Raw genomic sequence first — 17,535 nt, forward strand, 5'->3', positions numbered from 1 at the left:
GTTAATAAAGATATCTTAGGGACATTTGCCCCTTCTCTTTTCTATATGTACAAATACAGAAGCAACCCAAGTGTCTGTCAATAGACTATTGGATAAAGATATTGTGGGACATATATACAATAGAATATTACTAGGCCATAAAAAAGAATGAAATCTTACTATTTTTGACAACATGGATGGACCTAGAGGGTATTATGCTAAGTGAAATGAGTCAGAGAAAGACAAATACCATATGATCTCACTTATAGGTAGAATCTAAGAAAAACATAAATGTGCAAACAAAACAAACAGACTCATAGATACAGAATAAACTGATGGTTGCCAGAGGGTAAGGGGTTTGGGGAGCTGGGTGAAAAAGGTGAAAGGATTAAGAAATACAAATTGGTAGATACAAAATGGTAATGGAGGTGTCAAGTATAGCATAGAGAATGTATCAATAATGTCGTAACAACTACCTATGGATTAGGTGGATTCTAGACTAATCAGAGTTATCACTGCATAAGATATGTAAATGTCTAACAAATAGGCAGTGCACTTGAAACTAATATAAAATAATACTAAATGTCACCTGTAACTTAAAAAAATAATTAAAATAAGAGAATACATTTTGAATTTCTATATTTTATGGAGAAAGCATTTTAAAATATATGAATTCTTAAAAATGCATATGAATGTGGTATTAAGTCATTCAAAGTTTAATAACCGATGTTGATACATTTACATTTTAATTAAATACAAAAGGTATGTCTATATCGCTAGCATATTTGTTTGGAAAAGTAGTAAACAATTGTCTTTAATAAATTGTTTTGTAAATTGTGTTAGATACTGCATTTCCCATTCAAAATCAATAGTAACATTTAGACTCCATGATCTATTCCAGACGTGTTGACCTTTCCATGATATTTACCTCCACAACTCATGACAAGTGAATCCCAGTGTATCTAAGTCTTAGTCCATCATCCTGAGATGAAGGGTAAATGTCATTCTTCTTAATGGTAACTCAAACTACAAGAGTCACTTTATTCTAAAGTAATATTATGTGTTTGAATTACTATTAGAATTTTGATATTTCTGTCTGGATTAAATGAAAGATATATGAATATATTTTCTGCCCATGACAGTGTAACTGTTTTCCAAAAGATCTAGGTAGATAACTGATTGAAAACTACTCATCAGATATGGACATGCGCTGGCAATGAGAGTGTACCTCCCAGATCTCCAACCATAGGAAGCACATTGACCAAATCCCAGTGGCTGTGCTTTGAAGACTATCCCTGTGTTTATATAAAGGTCATGCTTCCTAGGGCTGCTTACAGATAATGAATTTGAAAGGCAGAGATGTTAAGGCAGGTCCCTTCCTGGGAGACACAGGCATGTACTTTGAAGGTTCTCTTAGCCTTTCCCTGCTTCTTCCTCGTTTCTCTCACACAAGTATATCACCTAATAAAATAGATGCTTGTTCAATCTCATCTTGATGTCTAATTGTTAGAGGATAGACCTGAACTAACACAGGACATGTAGGGGACTAAAGTTAAAAAGTAGTACTAGTGGTAAAGGGGATCAAATACATTGTGATGGAAAGAGAACTGACTCTGGCTGGTGAACACACAATGTGATATACAGATGATGTATTACAGAATTGTACACCTGAAATCTATGTACCTTTACTAACAATTGTTACCCCATTAAAGTTTAATTTAAAAAAAAGAAATAAAGTAGTATTAGTATTTTGAAATATACAAATTAAATTCAAAGTATTCATAAACATTTACAAAAAGAATTCTAGGGAATATAATGATGGACAATTATATATATATATATATATATATATATATATATATATATAGACACACACATACGAATATATGTATATAACTTTAATATATACTACAACAGGTATTGATACATATTGATATATTAAAATGAATATGAATAAGTTGAATAGATCTAATACATATTAACTTATGTGGAGACAAGACAGAAAAGAGAACACCTTGAGGGTTATAGTAAACCATTATTTAAATATTATAACAATATAGGAAATTACTGTATGTTGTAGGATATGTTAAAGTAATATAAGGAACTGCAATTAATATTTCTCTCAGGTCAGCAACTACATGGTAACTGTAACTCTTTTGTTCCATATTAATGGCAGAAACTACAAGGTATGCAGAGTTCTGTTTCCCAATAAGCCCAATTCTTGTCAAAATACCTTCTAATAATTGAGAGAAAAGCATTCTTTATCACATTTGTCTTAACCAAAGAGTTTAGCTCAGTTTCAATTGAAGGGTAGCTAATTCAGTTTTCAAATGAATTTTGCCAACCCAAAATACAACTGTAGGAGTGTACGACATGCCAACCTGAAATATGCCACTTTAGTATATTGATTATTTTGATCGGTAGGCACTTAAAACTGGCAAATTAAGGGCGAGGTTTTCTCTGAACTCCCCTTATATATCCAAAGACAGATCCTCCAAAAGGAACTCAGCTGTCATAGATCCTCTCCCTAGGAGTTTCATGAACCAGCAAAGTTTGATTTGTATCACAGAAGAGGAGACTAGCAGTGGACACCATGCTCCGACAAACTTTATCATGAACTATCATATCTCCCATCTATTCCCCTAAGAGCCCATTTATCTTTCCTAGAAATAATTTCCTTTCTCTAAAAGCCTTACATCCCCCTCCCCTTCCCCTATTAAGATGGTTTTTACTCCTGAGTTTTAAAGCCACCTCTTTGGGTTACTCATTTTCCCTGGAATATATATATATATATATCAAGCTAATAAACCTTTTTTTTTTTTAATCTGTTTTTTATTATAGGGGTCTCAGCTAAGAACTCAGAAGGGCACAGTGAAAATTATTTTTCCTCCCCTATATAATCATACTACTTAAAAGAGGGAGTAATGCTAAAATTGGTGAAGATTCAGAGCAAAATGACTAGAAAATAATTTAAAATAATAGATATAATAATAATAATAATAATCTCAGCATAAGAACTGACTTTCCAACTTTCACAATTATTCAAAGATTAAGGAGCAAATTCCTCACAACTGTTAAGTTTTTATAAAAGAACCTAATCAACTTTGTGGCAAGAATATTAGAGAAATCAAGTATTAAATTATTATGCTGACTAAATGCTTTCTATGGTCTATTTCATCCATTATATGATATAACTTTGAGAACAAAATTTTTATGAATAATATTAACCTATCTTTTCTCTACTAGTGAAACTCAAATTGAGGAAAATGGTTTAAATTAAGACATGAGCTTGTATATGAATATAGAGAAATCTCTTAATTGCCTGAATGATAATAATTTGACATTTAGATTTATTTATGGGAAGGAGGGGCTAATACTTGAATTTACTTATTGCAAAAAAATAAAGTTGAAGCCACATGGATATGATTGGGAGAAGGGAGGGGTGTTTCGACAACAAAGGAGAAAGAGAACACCATTAACTCTTTTAGAAATTTGTTTCAAGAAGAGGAAGGAGAGAAAAAAAACAAATAATGATCTGGGCATACAAACTCTAAGAAGCTAAAATTAGTGATATTCCCTTGTTTGTAAAAAAAAGAAACTGAAAGAACCAAATAAAACACTAATAATGCATTAAATTAAAAATTTGTTACAATTTTGAAATTTTGGATTGTGTGTATGCTTCTAAATAATATGAATGTTGTTTACCATTATGCAAATAGTATACTGTCTGAAGAGTTACATACTTTTCAAAAGTTTTAAGAAAAACTGTTTCCTGAAAAATGTAGATGTTCATCTAATGACAAATAGATGAAGCAGATGATGTCTTGATCCTCCATTTAACCTAATTAAAAAACTCAAGTAAAGATTGGTTTGAAGAGAACACGAAATTAACATAACAAGTCTGATTCAACTATTACAACTGCCATAGGGACCAAGGAGAATCAAGTGCATACTTTTCTTAAGAATTACTGTAATTATGGCCATTATAAAAATAAACATATATCTGTATGTGGCAAATTGCTTCCCCATTATGACATTCCTCCTACTCTGAAAAATAACCTGAAGCCAGCCCATCAGGAAACAACTTCAGTTCACCAGATACGAGAAGAGAAAGAAATCAAATATTTTTCCTACACGTATATAATATCCCAATATTATAAATTATAAACAAGAAAAATAACGTCAGAAAATTCTCCTCTAATCTTGACAAGCTGAATTATTTCACTTAATATTTAGGGTGGTCTTTGTAAAATCCTTGAATCATTTTACAAATTTCATTATTTCCTTTTCAAAGAATGATTAGCAGAAAGTAAAATTTTAAATATGAAAACAGGCATAGCAATTATGTATGCTAAATGACATTTTGGTTTTCTGTTGTATTGCTACTTTTACACTGGTCAGCTAACCGACTAATTATTTGTCATCAAAAACTTCGCTGGCAATCCAAAAGATTTATCCTTTAGTAAATATTAAAGCATTTACTCTGATGTTTATTATAATTTTAGAAAAAGATAATAACCTGTCTATTGCTTTATCCTAGCAACTGAGCAATTATCAGCAGCTCAACATTTAAATGTTTTTCATTTCATAAAAAGAATAATGGATTTTATTTCTCTGTCTAGGTAGACCTGGTACAATGGAAAATGTTTTGTCAAACAGTAAATGCCACCTCTCAAATCTTTTTGGTGGTTTCTACAAAGCTATCTCATAACTTTAATTTACACTCTGCCATGTTTTTTTCTTTTTCAATTTATTTTACTTTTGTGATGAAAACAATTAGACTTCTTATGAAAATGGAAAAAGTAATTAATTATAATCAAAGAGCCAAACTTTAGCTTGAAGCTCGCAGAAACGTTTAGCTTAGAATATGTTATAGTAATACTATAAGCTGAAATCATTTGAAATAACTTAAAACATCCAAAAATGTTCATCTGAGATTTGCTTTGAATTCAAAGAAAAAAAGTAATAATTATCTTATTATTTTAAAAATGCATTTTATTTCCCCAATACATACTTAAGAAAAAAAAAATGTTTCTGTACTCTTACACCATTAGTCTATGTATCCAATACTGTATATTCTCAATAGAAACAATCTTATTTAAGAATGACTATAACAATTAAAATCTATAACATTTCTAAAATTACATGTTTGATGTGAAATTTTCCACCAGCCCCATTTTTCTTTTTTTCCTCAGTAATAGAGGTAGATCTTGGACATAGCTGCCTAGAAAGAAATAGCAATCCTCCGTCTTTTCATAGGCAAGTGTGGACATTTGCCTGGACTTCAAGATCAAATATGAGATAATATAAAATTTGCAACTTCTATCTCACTTGGTTCAGAAAATCTCTGGATGTGGACTCCAGCCCCTTTTCCCATTCCATGGACTGAAATGGCAATGATTGAAATCATGTTGAAACAGAATGCTAAAGATGCAAGGCTCTAAATTGGCCTGGGTCCCTGAATGACTGCATGAATAACAGCATGCAGAAGAGCTAAAAGCCATGTGAAACATTCGTTTTAGACTGGCATGTGAGCCAACCATATATGTTTCTTTGTTCTTCAAACAATAGAAATTTAAGGGTTTCTTATTACAGCAGCCTAATCTACCCTACTTAATCATTTTATTCAGAGATTTAAAGATTTAATGACTGGTCATTCCAGAAATAAGATAAAATAATTGGGTCAAGGGAGGGGGTCAGGTTAAGAATAACAATTAAACATTTTAAAATAAATTAATAAATTCTAAAATAAATGAACCTCTCTTTAATAACTAGTCATTTGTTGAAAACTGGACTTTCCTAAGGAATGCAAAATAGTCAATATTCAAATGAAGACATTCCTGAAATTAAACAAACAAACAAACAACCTGATCTCATAATGATATTGGATTACTGCTTCCCATTTGTAAACCATGAACATCCTCCTCCCACACCCGACAAAGAACAGAAATCTTGCATATAATGTTGTGTGCCCCAAAATATGATCACATGAGGCAAAAGTTTTTCACCAGGAGCAATTTTGTAGAGGAGGTAAAATTTTACCTGTTCTTTATGGGTTTATGGCTAGACCTAAGTATTAAACTGACATAAAACAGATTAAGAGGAAAAAGCATCCATATTTATATACATTTTATATGACATGGGGCCCTCACAAGGAAATGAAGACCCAAAGAAATTACAGAACCTACATGGTTTCATACTAAGTTGAACAAAGAGAGGCAGTTACAGGAAGTAACTAAACTATGTAGGGAGGCTAAAAGGGAGGTGAATATTATTTTAACAACGCCTGTTTGTATAGAATTCTCTTGTTTTTGACTCCCATGAAAGAATGTTTTTTTCCTCCCTGGTGCAGTAAGGGTATCTTTCACATGGGATGTTTATCTCCTGTTTTCAGGAAGAAAAGAGGAGATTAGAATGCCCTTTTTGCATCTGCTATTTTTAACTGTTTTTAGCTTACAATAATCCTTATGCCAAAGTGGAATAATTAGGCATAAGGCAAAGTGGAATAATTGAATCCTTCAAATCTGAAACAAGGGATCATCCTCATAATCAGGGATTAATAATGTGGTTTGAAATCTCTGAAAGATATGTGAATCCAGCTGATACAGTAAATTGACTTGAAAAAAATATACATATATATATGCATACATATATGTATATATATATACACATATATATATGTGTGTGTGTGTGTGTATGTATATATATATATATATATATATATATATATATATATATATATATATATATGAGAGGGAAGGAGACATATGAAGTTTGTAGCAACCATTCTGTAAGGAAGGAGACTGTTGATTATCACAGCAATTGGAACAGTGTAAGTATTTTGCCAAAGCTAATAGTTGAACATATAAAAAGAAAATGCCATGTAAGAATAAAAATATGTATCATTAACATTGTTTGAAAAATGACAAACTGGGAAATACTGCAATATTAATGACAAAAGTTTTCCAAATGATTAATATATTGTGGGATTATTTGTTTCATACTAATGAAATGTTGGCCAACTATGTTAGTTGAAACAGTACTAGGTAGCACGGTAGATAAACCACTAAATCTCTTGCTCACATAACAGTTTACTGAGGACATTCTTAGTTAGGTAGTTAATCTTCAAGCTGTGATTCAGTTGCCTAAGCTTTTTTTATATTGCATTTCTGCAATTGTCAACATATGGCTCCCAAGGTATCCCGGGTATTATTTTGCCACTTCACTTATCCAACAGAGGAAAAGGTTAAGTCAGGCCAGGAAATGATGCAGACCATATTGCTTTACATTTTATTGGCCAGAATTCAGTCACATGGCTCCATCTAGCAAATGAGGATAGGAAATGTAGTCTAGCTGTATGCCCAAGAGGAAGAGGAAAAGATTTGAGAGTACGGTAGGAGGTACACAGAAACTCTCAGCCATGTACTTCTCTAAAGATATACAAAAGCACAATGTTCAATAAATGATAAAGAGATGATTGATGAAGATAAACATCAGCCTTAGTTTTGTTTTTGTTTTAATAGTTTACTCTATGTTTTAGGTCAAATTTAAGCCTACATAAATATTTAAATTCAGCTATTTCTGTTTATTAAAAGAGTATTACATTCCACTGATATTTAATAAGGTTTTTTTTTTGTTTTGTTTTGTTTTTTGTTTTTTTAATCATCCAAATTTCTGGGTGTCTTATAGAAAACAAAACAATCCTGTTCAGTACTCAAGTACTACTGAATCCCTTATGGAAAGTCTATTGATTCTCAATCTGAGATTATCAGATTGCCTTTATGTGTCAGAATAAGAAATGAACTAGGATAGACAAGGCATTATTTGCAATTGTTAGAAATGTTCTTCTGGAAGGCCAAAAATTCTTCCACATGTGCTTATGTGACTGCTCTTAACTTTAGAACCAAAAAAATTGGCTAGCTATTTCTTCTCTAAGTTAACAACTTCATTAGTAGAATTTATTTGCAGTTAGTAGTCCTATGCAGAGAAAGAAATGGTAAATTATTCATTGAAAAAAATATTTTAAGAGGTGACATTAAATAGACAATTAAAAAAAAAAAAAAAAAGAAAGCTACACAAGAGATGCCCTGTGCCTTAATGCCACGATGTTTTAGCTAGAAAAGTGAATGAGCAATGCGATGGAGAAGTCTGAAGGCATATTTCTATTAATAAGGAAATGAGCTCCAAATGAAAATCCAAAGAAAAGGGACACATTTTGTTGAGTTTATTTAAAGGGATAGTGTGATATACCATCTTTTTCCTTCTCTTGGGACTTCCAAGGAATGACTAGCCATGGGGTGAGGAGTTTTTGAGAATAAAGATGGGTATTTTACTGGCCTAAAACTGTGAGGGATTTTTGTACCCACCTCAAATAGTAAGTAAATTTTTTGTGAGCATCTTCTAGATAAGCTAGTGAGAAACACCACAAGTGAGTTTACTTTCATCTTAATACTTGAGAAGACCAAAATGAACACATTCAAAGAAGTTCTTATACAGCAGAAAACTGTACACTCCATAGCATACAAAATGGGGGTCCATAAGTTACCATGTCAACAAAAGAGGAAACATTGGTAATAATAGATACAATAAAGAAAATGGCCTTTAAAACAGATTGACCAAGAATTCTTATCATTTTAAATAAATATTATTTACATCTCAATGTTTTACATATGTGTTATGTAGAATTTTCTGGTATTTATATTACACAATTTAGTGCTTATTTAGTAGATATTGTAATGATAGCATTTTATGGAAGGAGAACACTACCCGGTTGGGTGCAGTGAATGTTCCCAGGTGCATCACCTACCGGTACTTTTCTCCCTTAGTTTCTTAGCCCCTGGTCTAGCTGAAAAGTCTCAGGTAGTTCTTAGAAATTATCAGGGTAATGGAATCCAAATTCCAGAATATGATAAAGTGGTCTATCGTGTGAAATATTCATTTTTCTTGAGCCTCAGTTAGTATCCTCATGTAACTTCCAATTTGTCTCTAGATAGACTAAACTACTAAAAAAAATGGAATTTAATACATTCTCCTATTTTCCTTATTTATATTTGTGTATATGCTGAGTCTTTGGTATGGAACCTCCTTCCTCATTTCTGTGGAGTGGCTAAACTCTACTTTCCTTCAAGATACAGCTTAAAACTATGCCGATCATGTTCAGACATAGTAAAGTGTGTATCTCCAATATGTTTCTTCAGTACTGTCAGCATCTATTATTATGTTTTTACAGTGTATTGTATTTTTCATATAGTTCTTTGTTTCCACCCATGGTTGAAACACTCTGGAACGCAATGTCTAGCTGTCTTTTAATGCTATATCCAGAATAAGTAAATCATAAACATACAGCATATAGTGAGTCTCCTTCACATGTTTGTCGGAAAACTACCTCCTGTGGGTCCTAACATATGACTAATAAAAGTACATTAAAGTTTTAATTGGAGACAAAAAAATGAAACAATCACAAAAGAAAATTCTATGCTTTCAGGAAAGCATTATAAATCTATCATTTATATCGAATGATGAAGCCATCATGAAATACAGTAATTTTAATTTCATTAATTTTTCAATAAATTCTTCATTTCCTAAAGAGACACACATATACCACATCCACACCCACACCCACACATTTGGGACTGAATTGTGTTCCCTAAAATTCATATGTTGAAGCCCTAACCTTCAATGGGCTGATATCTGGAGATGGGGCATTTGGAAGGTAATTAGGTTTAGATGGGGCCAGAGAGTGGAGCCTTTATCTGGCTACTTGTGCCCTTACAAGCAGAAGGCAGCCTTCTGTAAGCCAGGAACAGAGTCCTCACCAGAACCTGATCATGCTGGCACCCTGATCTCAGACTTCCAGTCTCCAAAACTGGGAGAAAATCAATGTCTGCTGTTTATAACTCCCAGTCTGTGATATTTTGTTATGGTAGCCTGAACTAACTAAGACAGTGTACAAATTAACTCTATAGCTATAACATATTTTATATATATATATATATATATATATATATATATATATATATATTACACACATATATATGTATATATAATATATATGTGTATATATATATATATATATATGTATATATATATATAATACATAAACACACATACTCTTCCTGTCACTGATTTTTTTAATTTTTTTTTTCATTTTAATTGAATTTTTAAAAATCACAGTCGGCATTCAATATTGCATTAGTTTTAGGTGTACTGAATAGTGGTTAGACATTTATATAACTTTAGAGGTGATTCCCTGATAAGTCGAGTCGCTATATATATGTATTACAATAGTATTGACTATATTCCCAATTCTGTAGTTTATATCCCCATGACTATTTTGCACCTACCAATTTGTGTTTATTAATCTCTTCACCTTTTCCACCCAGCCCTCCAAAACCCCTCCCATCAGTTTGGCAACCATCAGTTTCTCCTCTGTATCTATTAGCTGGTGTCTGTTTTGTTTTCCTGTTTACATGGTATTTGTCTTTCTCAGTCTGACTTACTTTACTTAGAATAATATGCTCTAGGTCCGCCCATGTTGCCACAAATTTTAAGATTTTATTCTTTTTTATGGACAAGTAATAGTCCATTGAATATATGCACTGTGTCTTCTTTATACTGTTGTGATATTTTTTAAAAATATTACTTCAGATACATGTCAAAATTGGATAATATAGAGTACCTGACTATAAGAAGAAACTAAATGTCTACTTCTCATCATTGAGATCATTATTCAGCTGCATTTTGAGCACACAAACATAATGTGGAACTTTTCAAAGCTTGCTTCAATTATTTTAAAAAGATCCATTATTCATCAAAGGATTACGAAACTGATTTTTGAAACTAAATTGTCATTTTCACTATATTAACTTTAAAAATAAATACAACATTATATTAATTTAGAAAAAGGTTAAACTAGAATCAGAAGTCCATTTCATTGGTATATTAATATAACGCCAATTTTGAGAGACCAAAGCTAAACAAAAACCTTTATGAATTAAAAAACCAGAGAGGAATCAATACCTATATTCCTCTTGTGTGAAGCGTGGGATTTCTCCAGGATGTAAGACAAGGATTTTCACCACAGCACTGCTGGACATCACGGGCTCACCATCATCAAAAGCAATAACCACCAACTTAAAAAGTGATAAAAATTCATGTTAAAGATTATTAACAATAAAGCATCATATTACTATGTATGTTTTTAATCATTGGACTGCCTGGTTCCAGGAGGGGGCACACTGCATACCGGGTAGCAGATATTGCATTGGAGTATGAATATATTTACATTTAATCTTCACAATAATCCTGCCAGGTAGATGCTATTATTTTCATTTGTAAAATGAGAAAATTCAAAGAAATTGAGTTACTAACTCTCTGATAAAAACCTATCAGTAAAACAGGGATATGATACTGTATCTCTCCAATGATAAACTCTATTCTCTTCCACAATTCCACTGGTGCCTCCAGTGAAAAGAAGTGTCATTATATGCACCAACATTTATTTAAAAAGTGTTAAAGTCAGTCACATCTATAGCAAAAAAACTAAGTGGCTTGCTTATAAAAGGAAATTAATTTTTCCAGTGAATTAATTGCAGAAATGCTTACTCTGGAGGATAAAATTGGAAGTCTTCATACTTTAACACACTTTGATACACATGCTCTTAAAAACAATTGCAACATATAAAACATGGTTCATACTGCATAGCAAAAATTGTTCAAATAATGCAAACTTAGTCTTAGGATGTGATTGCTGTATATTATTTATTACTAAAATAGCTTTTATGATTTATAATTTCCTTGATAAGCTATTTTATGTCAAGAAGAATTCTAATGTTTCTTTTAAGAAATGATAAATATTTTCAAACTATGTGTTTCTCTGGAATATTATTTTGGAAACTGCAGGTTACTAATCTAAAGTAATTCAACCTAGAGCATGAAACCATAACCAAGGATCATCCTGAGAGCCACAATTTACCTTTGGATTACAATTTTACAAAGAGGACAGTTATTCCAAACAGTGATAAAATTATGTGAGATGTAGTACTCATTGATATTCAGAAGGGTAACTGGTGAAGGGAATTAAATTCCCCAATGTAGGGTCAAAGGCTTTATTCACAGTGACAACATTTTTTATAAGTAACTATAGAAAATGGAAATACTCAAACATTTAACAGATAGATTAGTTATGATAACAGGGACCATTAGTATTATTTTAATATTTTTACAAGTATAACGAATCACAAGTACGTAAACTTGTTCTAGCAATTCTACTTGTGGGTACTTCTCTTAAGGAAAAATATCGGTCAAGTGGCAAATGATATTTGCACAAGAAGCAAGAAGTTTCATGAAACAAAGACTATTAAAACAAAAAAATTGGAAACAGCCTAATTATTTGACAAAAAGGTATTAGACAAAAAACAAAACAAAAAAAAACAGAATAGTATATTTATACAATAGAACATCAAATAGCAATTAAAAAATAGCATGTATTGGCATATGTAATATATTGTTTAAAAAGCAGTATGAATAATATGATCATGTTGTTTTAAAATATATATTTGTATACTTGTATTTGCATAGGATGTCATCATAAGAAAAGAGATTTAAATGGTAAATTCTAGTTATCTCCAAGATGTGAAATATCAAGTTATTATTTTGCTTTTTACTCAACTGTATTTTCTGTGTCCATGCAGCAAAATATATATTGTTTTCAATTTTAAAAGATTAAAAAGAAGAAAAAATGAAAGAGGTATAGTTATCTATTAAACCAAACTCTCAATCAAAAGTTAAACATCAAATAAACAATGTTAGGAAAATACTGCACTGACCTTAAAAATTGTCGTAGGTTCTTCATTAAGATTGACTCTAGTTATTACTGTTCCAGAATCTTCTTCTACATCAAAAATAGTGGCAGGATAAGGAGACTGAACATCATCTACTCTATACCTCACACGACTTGCAGGTAATCCCTAAAATGAAAATTTATAATATTAATTAATCATCACAAAATAAAAACAAAGTGTAGTGATAATGTTAACTGATTTGTAAAATGCATGGCCTTTTAGAGGTAAAAAAAATCATATTTCAACCTTCATACGCTCAGTATGGGATGTAGCAGAATCTCTATTTTTTAGGATATAAAACTGAAAGTAACAAAGGAACAAGACAAATAAAAAAAACAAAAACTCATAGACACAGATAACAGTTTAGTGGTTACCAGAGGGTAAGGGGGAGGGAAGATGGTAGAAGAGGGTAAAGGGGGTCAAATATATGGTTATGGAAGGAGAACTGACTCTGGTTGGTGAGCACACAATGTGATATATAAATTATGTATTATAGAATTGTATACTTGAAATCTGTGCAATTTTACTAACCATCATCACGTCAATAAATTTAATTAAACATATATATTTAAAAAGAGAAAAATAAATCTTTATGTCTTTAAGATAACTCAATCTGAATATATGAAGTAGTTTTACTATGTGTTATCTTAAATTATTTATGTGAAAGAATAAATTAACGGTTGCCTTGACTATCTGCTCTTCCAATTCCCTTTGATTTTATAAATCTCACCTTCTGCCCTAAACACCATGTCTGCTTAATATTTAATCATCTGAAACAATGATAATTTATTTTATTTTATTATACTTATTTGAACTCTGTGAAACTCAGAGAGTAATAAAGTGTGGAGGATTGTGGTAAAGTGGAGGAATGGGTATGGAAGTGAAGGAAATAAAAAATATTCACCATCTGCACTGTGCTGTTTACCATGCTCATTTTTTTAATAAATAAATTAAGCCTCACAACAATCCTTTAGAATAACATTACTACTGATGATGATAATGATAATAGTAAAATAATGATAGCTAACATCTGTTGAATACTCATTATATGCAAGAACCTTACTAAAGATGATACATGTATATTCTGCCACCCATTGTTTAGTTCATGAACTTGAGGCTTACTGAAGCTTAAATAATGTTGAGGTATTCCAGATATAATCCAAAATAAGTTGAAATGTCAAACAAAAATATATTTTTTTAATTTATTTTTTAAATTTATTGGGGTGACAATTGTTAGTAAAAATACATAGATTTCAGGTGTACAACTCTGTATTACATCATCTATAAATCCCATTGTGTGTTCACCACCCAGAGTCAGTTCTCCTTCCATCATCATATATTTGATCCCCCATACCCTCATCTCCCACCCCTCAACCCCCTTACAAAAATATCATTTTTAAAGAATGAAATTAATACTTGATAATTTTAAAAAGGAGACTATAACGGGGACAGTTAAAATTTGTTGAATGCTCTCACTTATATTAGAGTTTAGATTGGTTATATTTTGAAATATATAAGATGACATTAGGGTGGACACTATAATCTTTTCTGTGTTTAATGCCTGTACATATTTTAAGCCAGTCCCAGGATTCAAGTAAAAAAACTGAGGCACAGAGACAGTATGTGGTAGAGCTAGTTGGACTTCAAACCCTGACAATATATTACACCACTAAACTCTTTAGAGAAGAACACCTCTATTTGGCATTCTGATGAACAAGTTAAGGACACTGCCCCCATAGGCTGTTGACATAGTGATACTTAGATGTAAGAATGGTTCTGAGAACATTGTTCTTTATATTGTTGATCTTCTTCATTACTGTGCTTGAATGTAATTTGTTGTTCATGTTGGTTCCTGAATCACATTTGGCTATAGGACCCACATGTTAGCATTGAGGATTTGTCTAATTTCCTAATTATTATCTGTAACTCCATTTTTTTTTTTTCATACATTACACATTTCCGTTGATCACTACCTCCTTGAACATTTGTTTTATTTACATTTTTTCACTCTTCTGCCTTTCCTTCTTCCTATATGGCTTCTCTGTTTTCAAATGCTTTGCTTGTTCCTGCTCCTCCTGGAGTATTCTAAGGTTCTGTCACAGGCCCTCCAATCTTTTCCAGCTCTACTCAAAGCCTCTAAAACCTCTTCTAGTCCCATCCCTTTAAATACCTTCTATTTATTCATAATTCCAAAGTTTACATTTCTGGCTAACCTCTCATCATTTAAACTCCAAAATAGTCCACACAGTTATAGACCTGTTTTCAACATAGACCTGTTTTCAACTCAAAATACTCCAAACCAGAATCTGGATATCCTCTCTCAAACTTGTACCTCTATCACTGTAGGTCAATGGACCCACCTTTTACCAAGTTGGTATCTCTCAAAGCCTAGAGGTGATAATTGATCCCTTCTCTTTCTCTCACACTCCACAACCAAATTATCATTGAGTCCTGCCAATTCCTGAATAAAAGCATGTTCTAATGTATGTCTAGCTCATTTCTCATATCCTCCCTCCACCTATAGTATCACCCCTTATCTGCAATTCAACTTTCTGCAGTTATGATTACTTTCAGTCAACCAAGATCTGGAAATATTAATGAAAAATTCCAGAAATAAAGTATTCATACATTTTAAATTGCACACCATTTTGAGTAGTGTGATAAAATTTCATGCCATCCAACGTCGTCCTGCCCAGAGCCTTAATCATCCCTTTGTTCAGTATATCCATTGTGTATGCTGCCTACCCATTAGTCACTTAGTAACCGTATCAGTTATCAGATCTACTGTCTGGTATTTCAGTGCTTGTGTTCAAGTAACCATTATTTTTTTAAAAAATAGGGAATACAATCTTCAGATGTAATACAGCATTAAAGTCACCTGTATGATCACTAAAGGAATACAACCTCTGCAGCAACATGTTGATGCATTAAAATAAATAAATAAAATATTACAAGTTCTGATTACAATATTCTTCCAAAATATGTTGGGGAAAAAAATCTTTAACAATCAAGGATCCCCAACCATCGACAGTGTCTGCTCTTGATATCCAATGATGGACACTGTCATGGCTCCATGATCCAAGATCATCCTAAACTTATGATCCTGCTATTCACATAATGTCAGAAGGTCAATTGCAGCCTAATGCTATGTCCCAATGCCGATGACCTTCACCTCACTTCATCTCATCATGTAGGCATCTTATCATCTCATATCATTACAAGAAGGGTGGGTACAATAGAATAAGATATTTTGAGAAACAGAGGACCCACATTCACATTACTGTTATTATAGTACATTGTTGTGATTGTTCTATTTCATTATTAGTTATTATTGTTAATCTCTTACTATGGCTGATTTATAAATTAAACTTTATCATAGGCATGTATGTTTTTATAGAAAAAACCACATTATATATATATATATATATATATATATATATATATATATATATATATATATACACATACAGGGTTTGTAACTATCTGTGCTTTTAGGCATCCACTGGAGGTCTTGGAATGTATTCCCACAGATAAGGGGGTGGGGTGGGGAGAGCTCTGTATTCCTTGCAGCGAACACAAGTGATTCTACTTTTATTCTATTAAAGTTTTAAAAATGTAAACCATCTCATAAACTTTGATTAAACTCCCAATTATTTTTCCTCACACACAACAATTAAATCCAACTCCTTACTGGGGGGGGAGGGGAGCACTATCAGATCCTGAAAACATCTGGTTTCTGCCTACCTAACTTCATTTTGCTCATTTCTCTTTTACTACGTTGTCCTCGCTCCTACCTCATTGTCTTCACCTTATTGTTATCACACTCTTTTCCAGATTTTCAGCTACAAAATATACCTTCCTCTTCCCCAGGCACTCTCTAAATTGTCAATCTAATTTATTTTTCTTCAGCAACTCTACATGAATTCATAACATATATTCTATCTGTTTATTTCTTCCGAGTTTGTCTCCCACATAAGACTAAAAGCTAACAAGAGTAGAGTCTCTATGTAAACACCTTGAATGATAGTGGACCCATATAGGCACCCATGGAGTATTTGAATGAATGTATGACTTAGTGAATAAATAACCATGTGTCAGAGGTGCCCAGATGCTCCAACTGATATTAAAATATATCAAACACTGGAAAATCTTGAGAGAATGCTAGGGTTCAAAAGAATAAAACAAATTATATGATTGGTTTAGGTCACCATCAAGGAAAACACAGACTTTAGATATCTACCCAGAGTAATCCATATAATTTTATTCTTCAGTTCAACTAGCCAAATTATAATGTCTCTTCCTTAGCACAGACATTTTAATCTCATGAAAGAAAATGTATTTTGCCATTTCAGGCAATGTAAAATTTCAAATAGAGAATATAAAATAGACTTTGATCCAACATAACTTAAGGGAAATTAGTAGGTACTCTCATACTATATATCGAATATCACATAAAAAAAGAACACTACTTAAACAATTTCGAAATTTTTGCTCTATATACTTGGCCACTATGAAGAGGCATTATCAAATAAAAAACATAAATAATTAACCAAGACATAAACATTAATTAAATAGGAAAGTGATTAAATCATCTGCAGAGAAACTATTTTTAGCAGGCAGCAAGGGCAGAGATGGAGTTTCCTATCATTATTCCTCTTGAAGTCTTTTGAAGGGTAAATATGAGTTTTTTCTTTAAAATTTTATGGAAAATGAG

The 17,535-nt window shown here is 31.9% G+C and overlaps 1 protein-coding gene across 1 annotated transcript in view; it reads right to left on the reverse strand.

The window, feature by feature from the left end:
- PCDH15 (protocadherin related 15) overlaps positions 1-17,535 on the reverse strand; it is a 1,316,677-nt gene that overhangs the window by 111,652 nt on the left and 1,187,490 nt on the right. Inside the window, exons 26-27 of the mRNA XM_088791982.1 lie at positions 12,807-12,947; positions 10,999-11,111 (exon numbers count right to left, since the gene is read on the reverse strand). Coding sequence (XP_088648108.1) covers positions 10,999-11,111; positions 12,807-12,947 — 254 coding nt within the window. The remainder of the gene's footprint in view (positions 1-10,998; positions 11,112-12,806; positions 12,948-17,535) is intronic.

This window comes from Rhinolophus sinicus, chromosome 15 (genome assembly GCF_057876585.1).
Source record: "Rhinolophus sinicus isolate RSI-liver-muscle chromosome 15, RSI-T2T, whole genome shotgun sequence".
Lineage (NCBI taxonomy): Eukaryota > Metazoa > Chordata > Mammalia > Chiroptera > Rhinolophidae > Rhinolophus > Rhinolophus sinicus.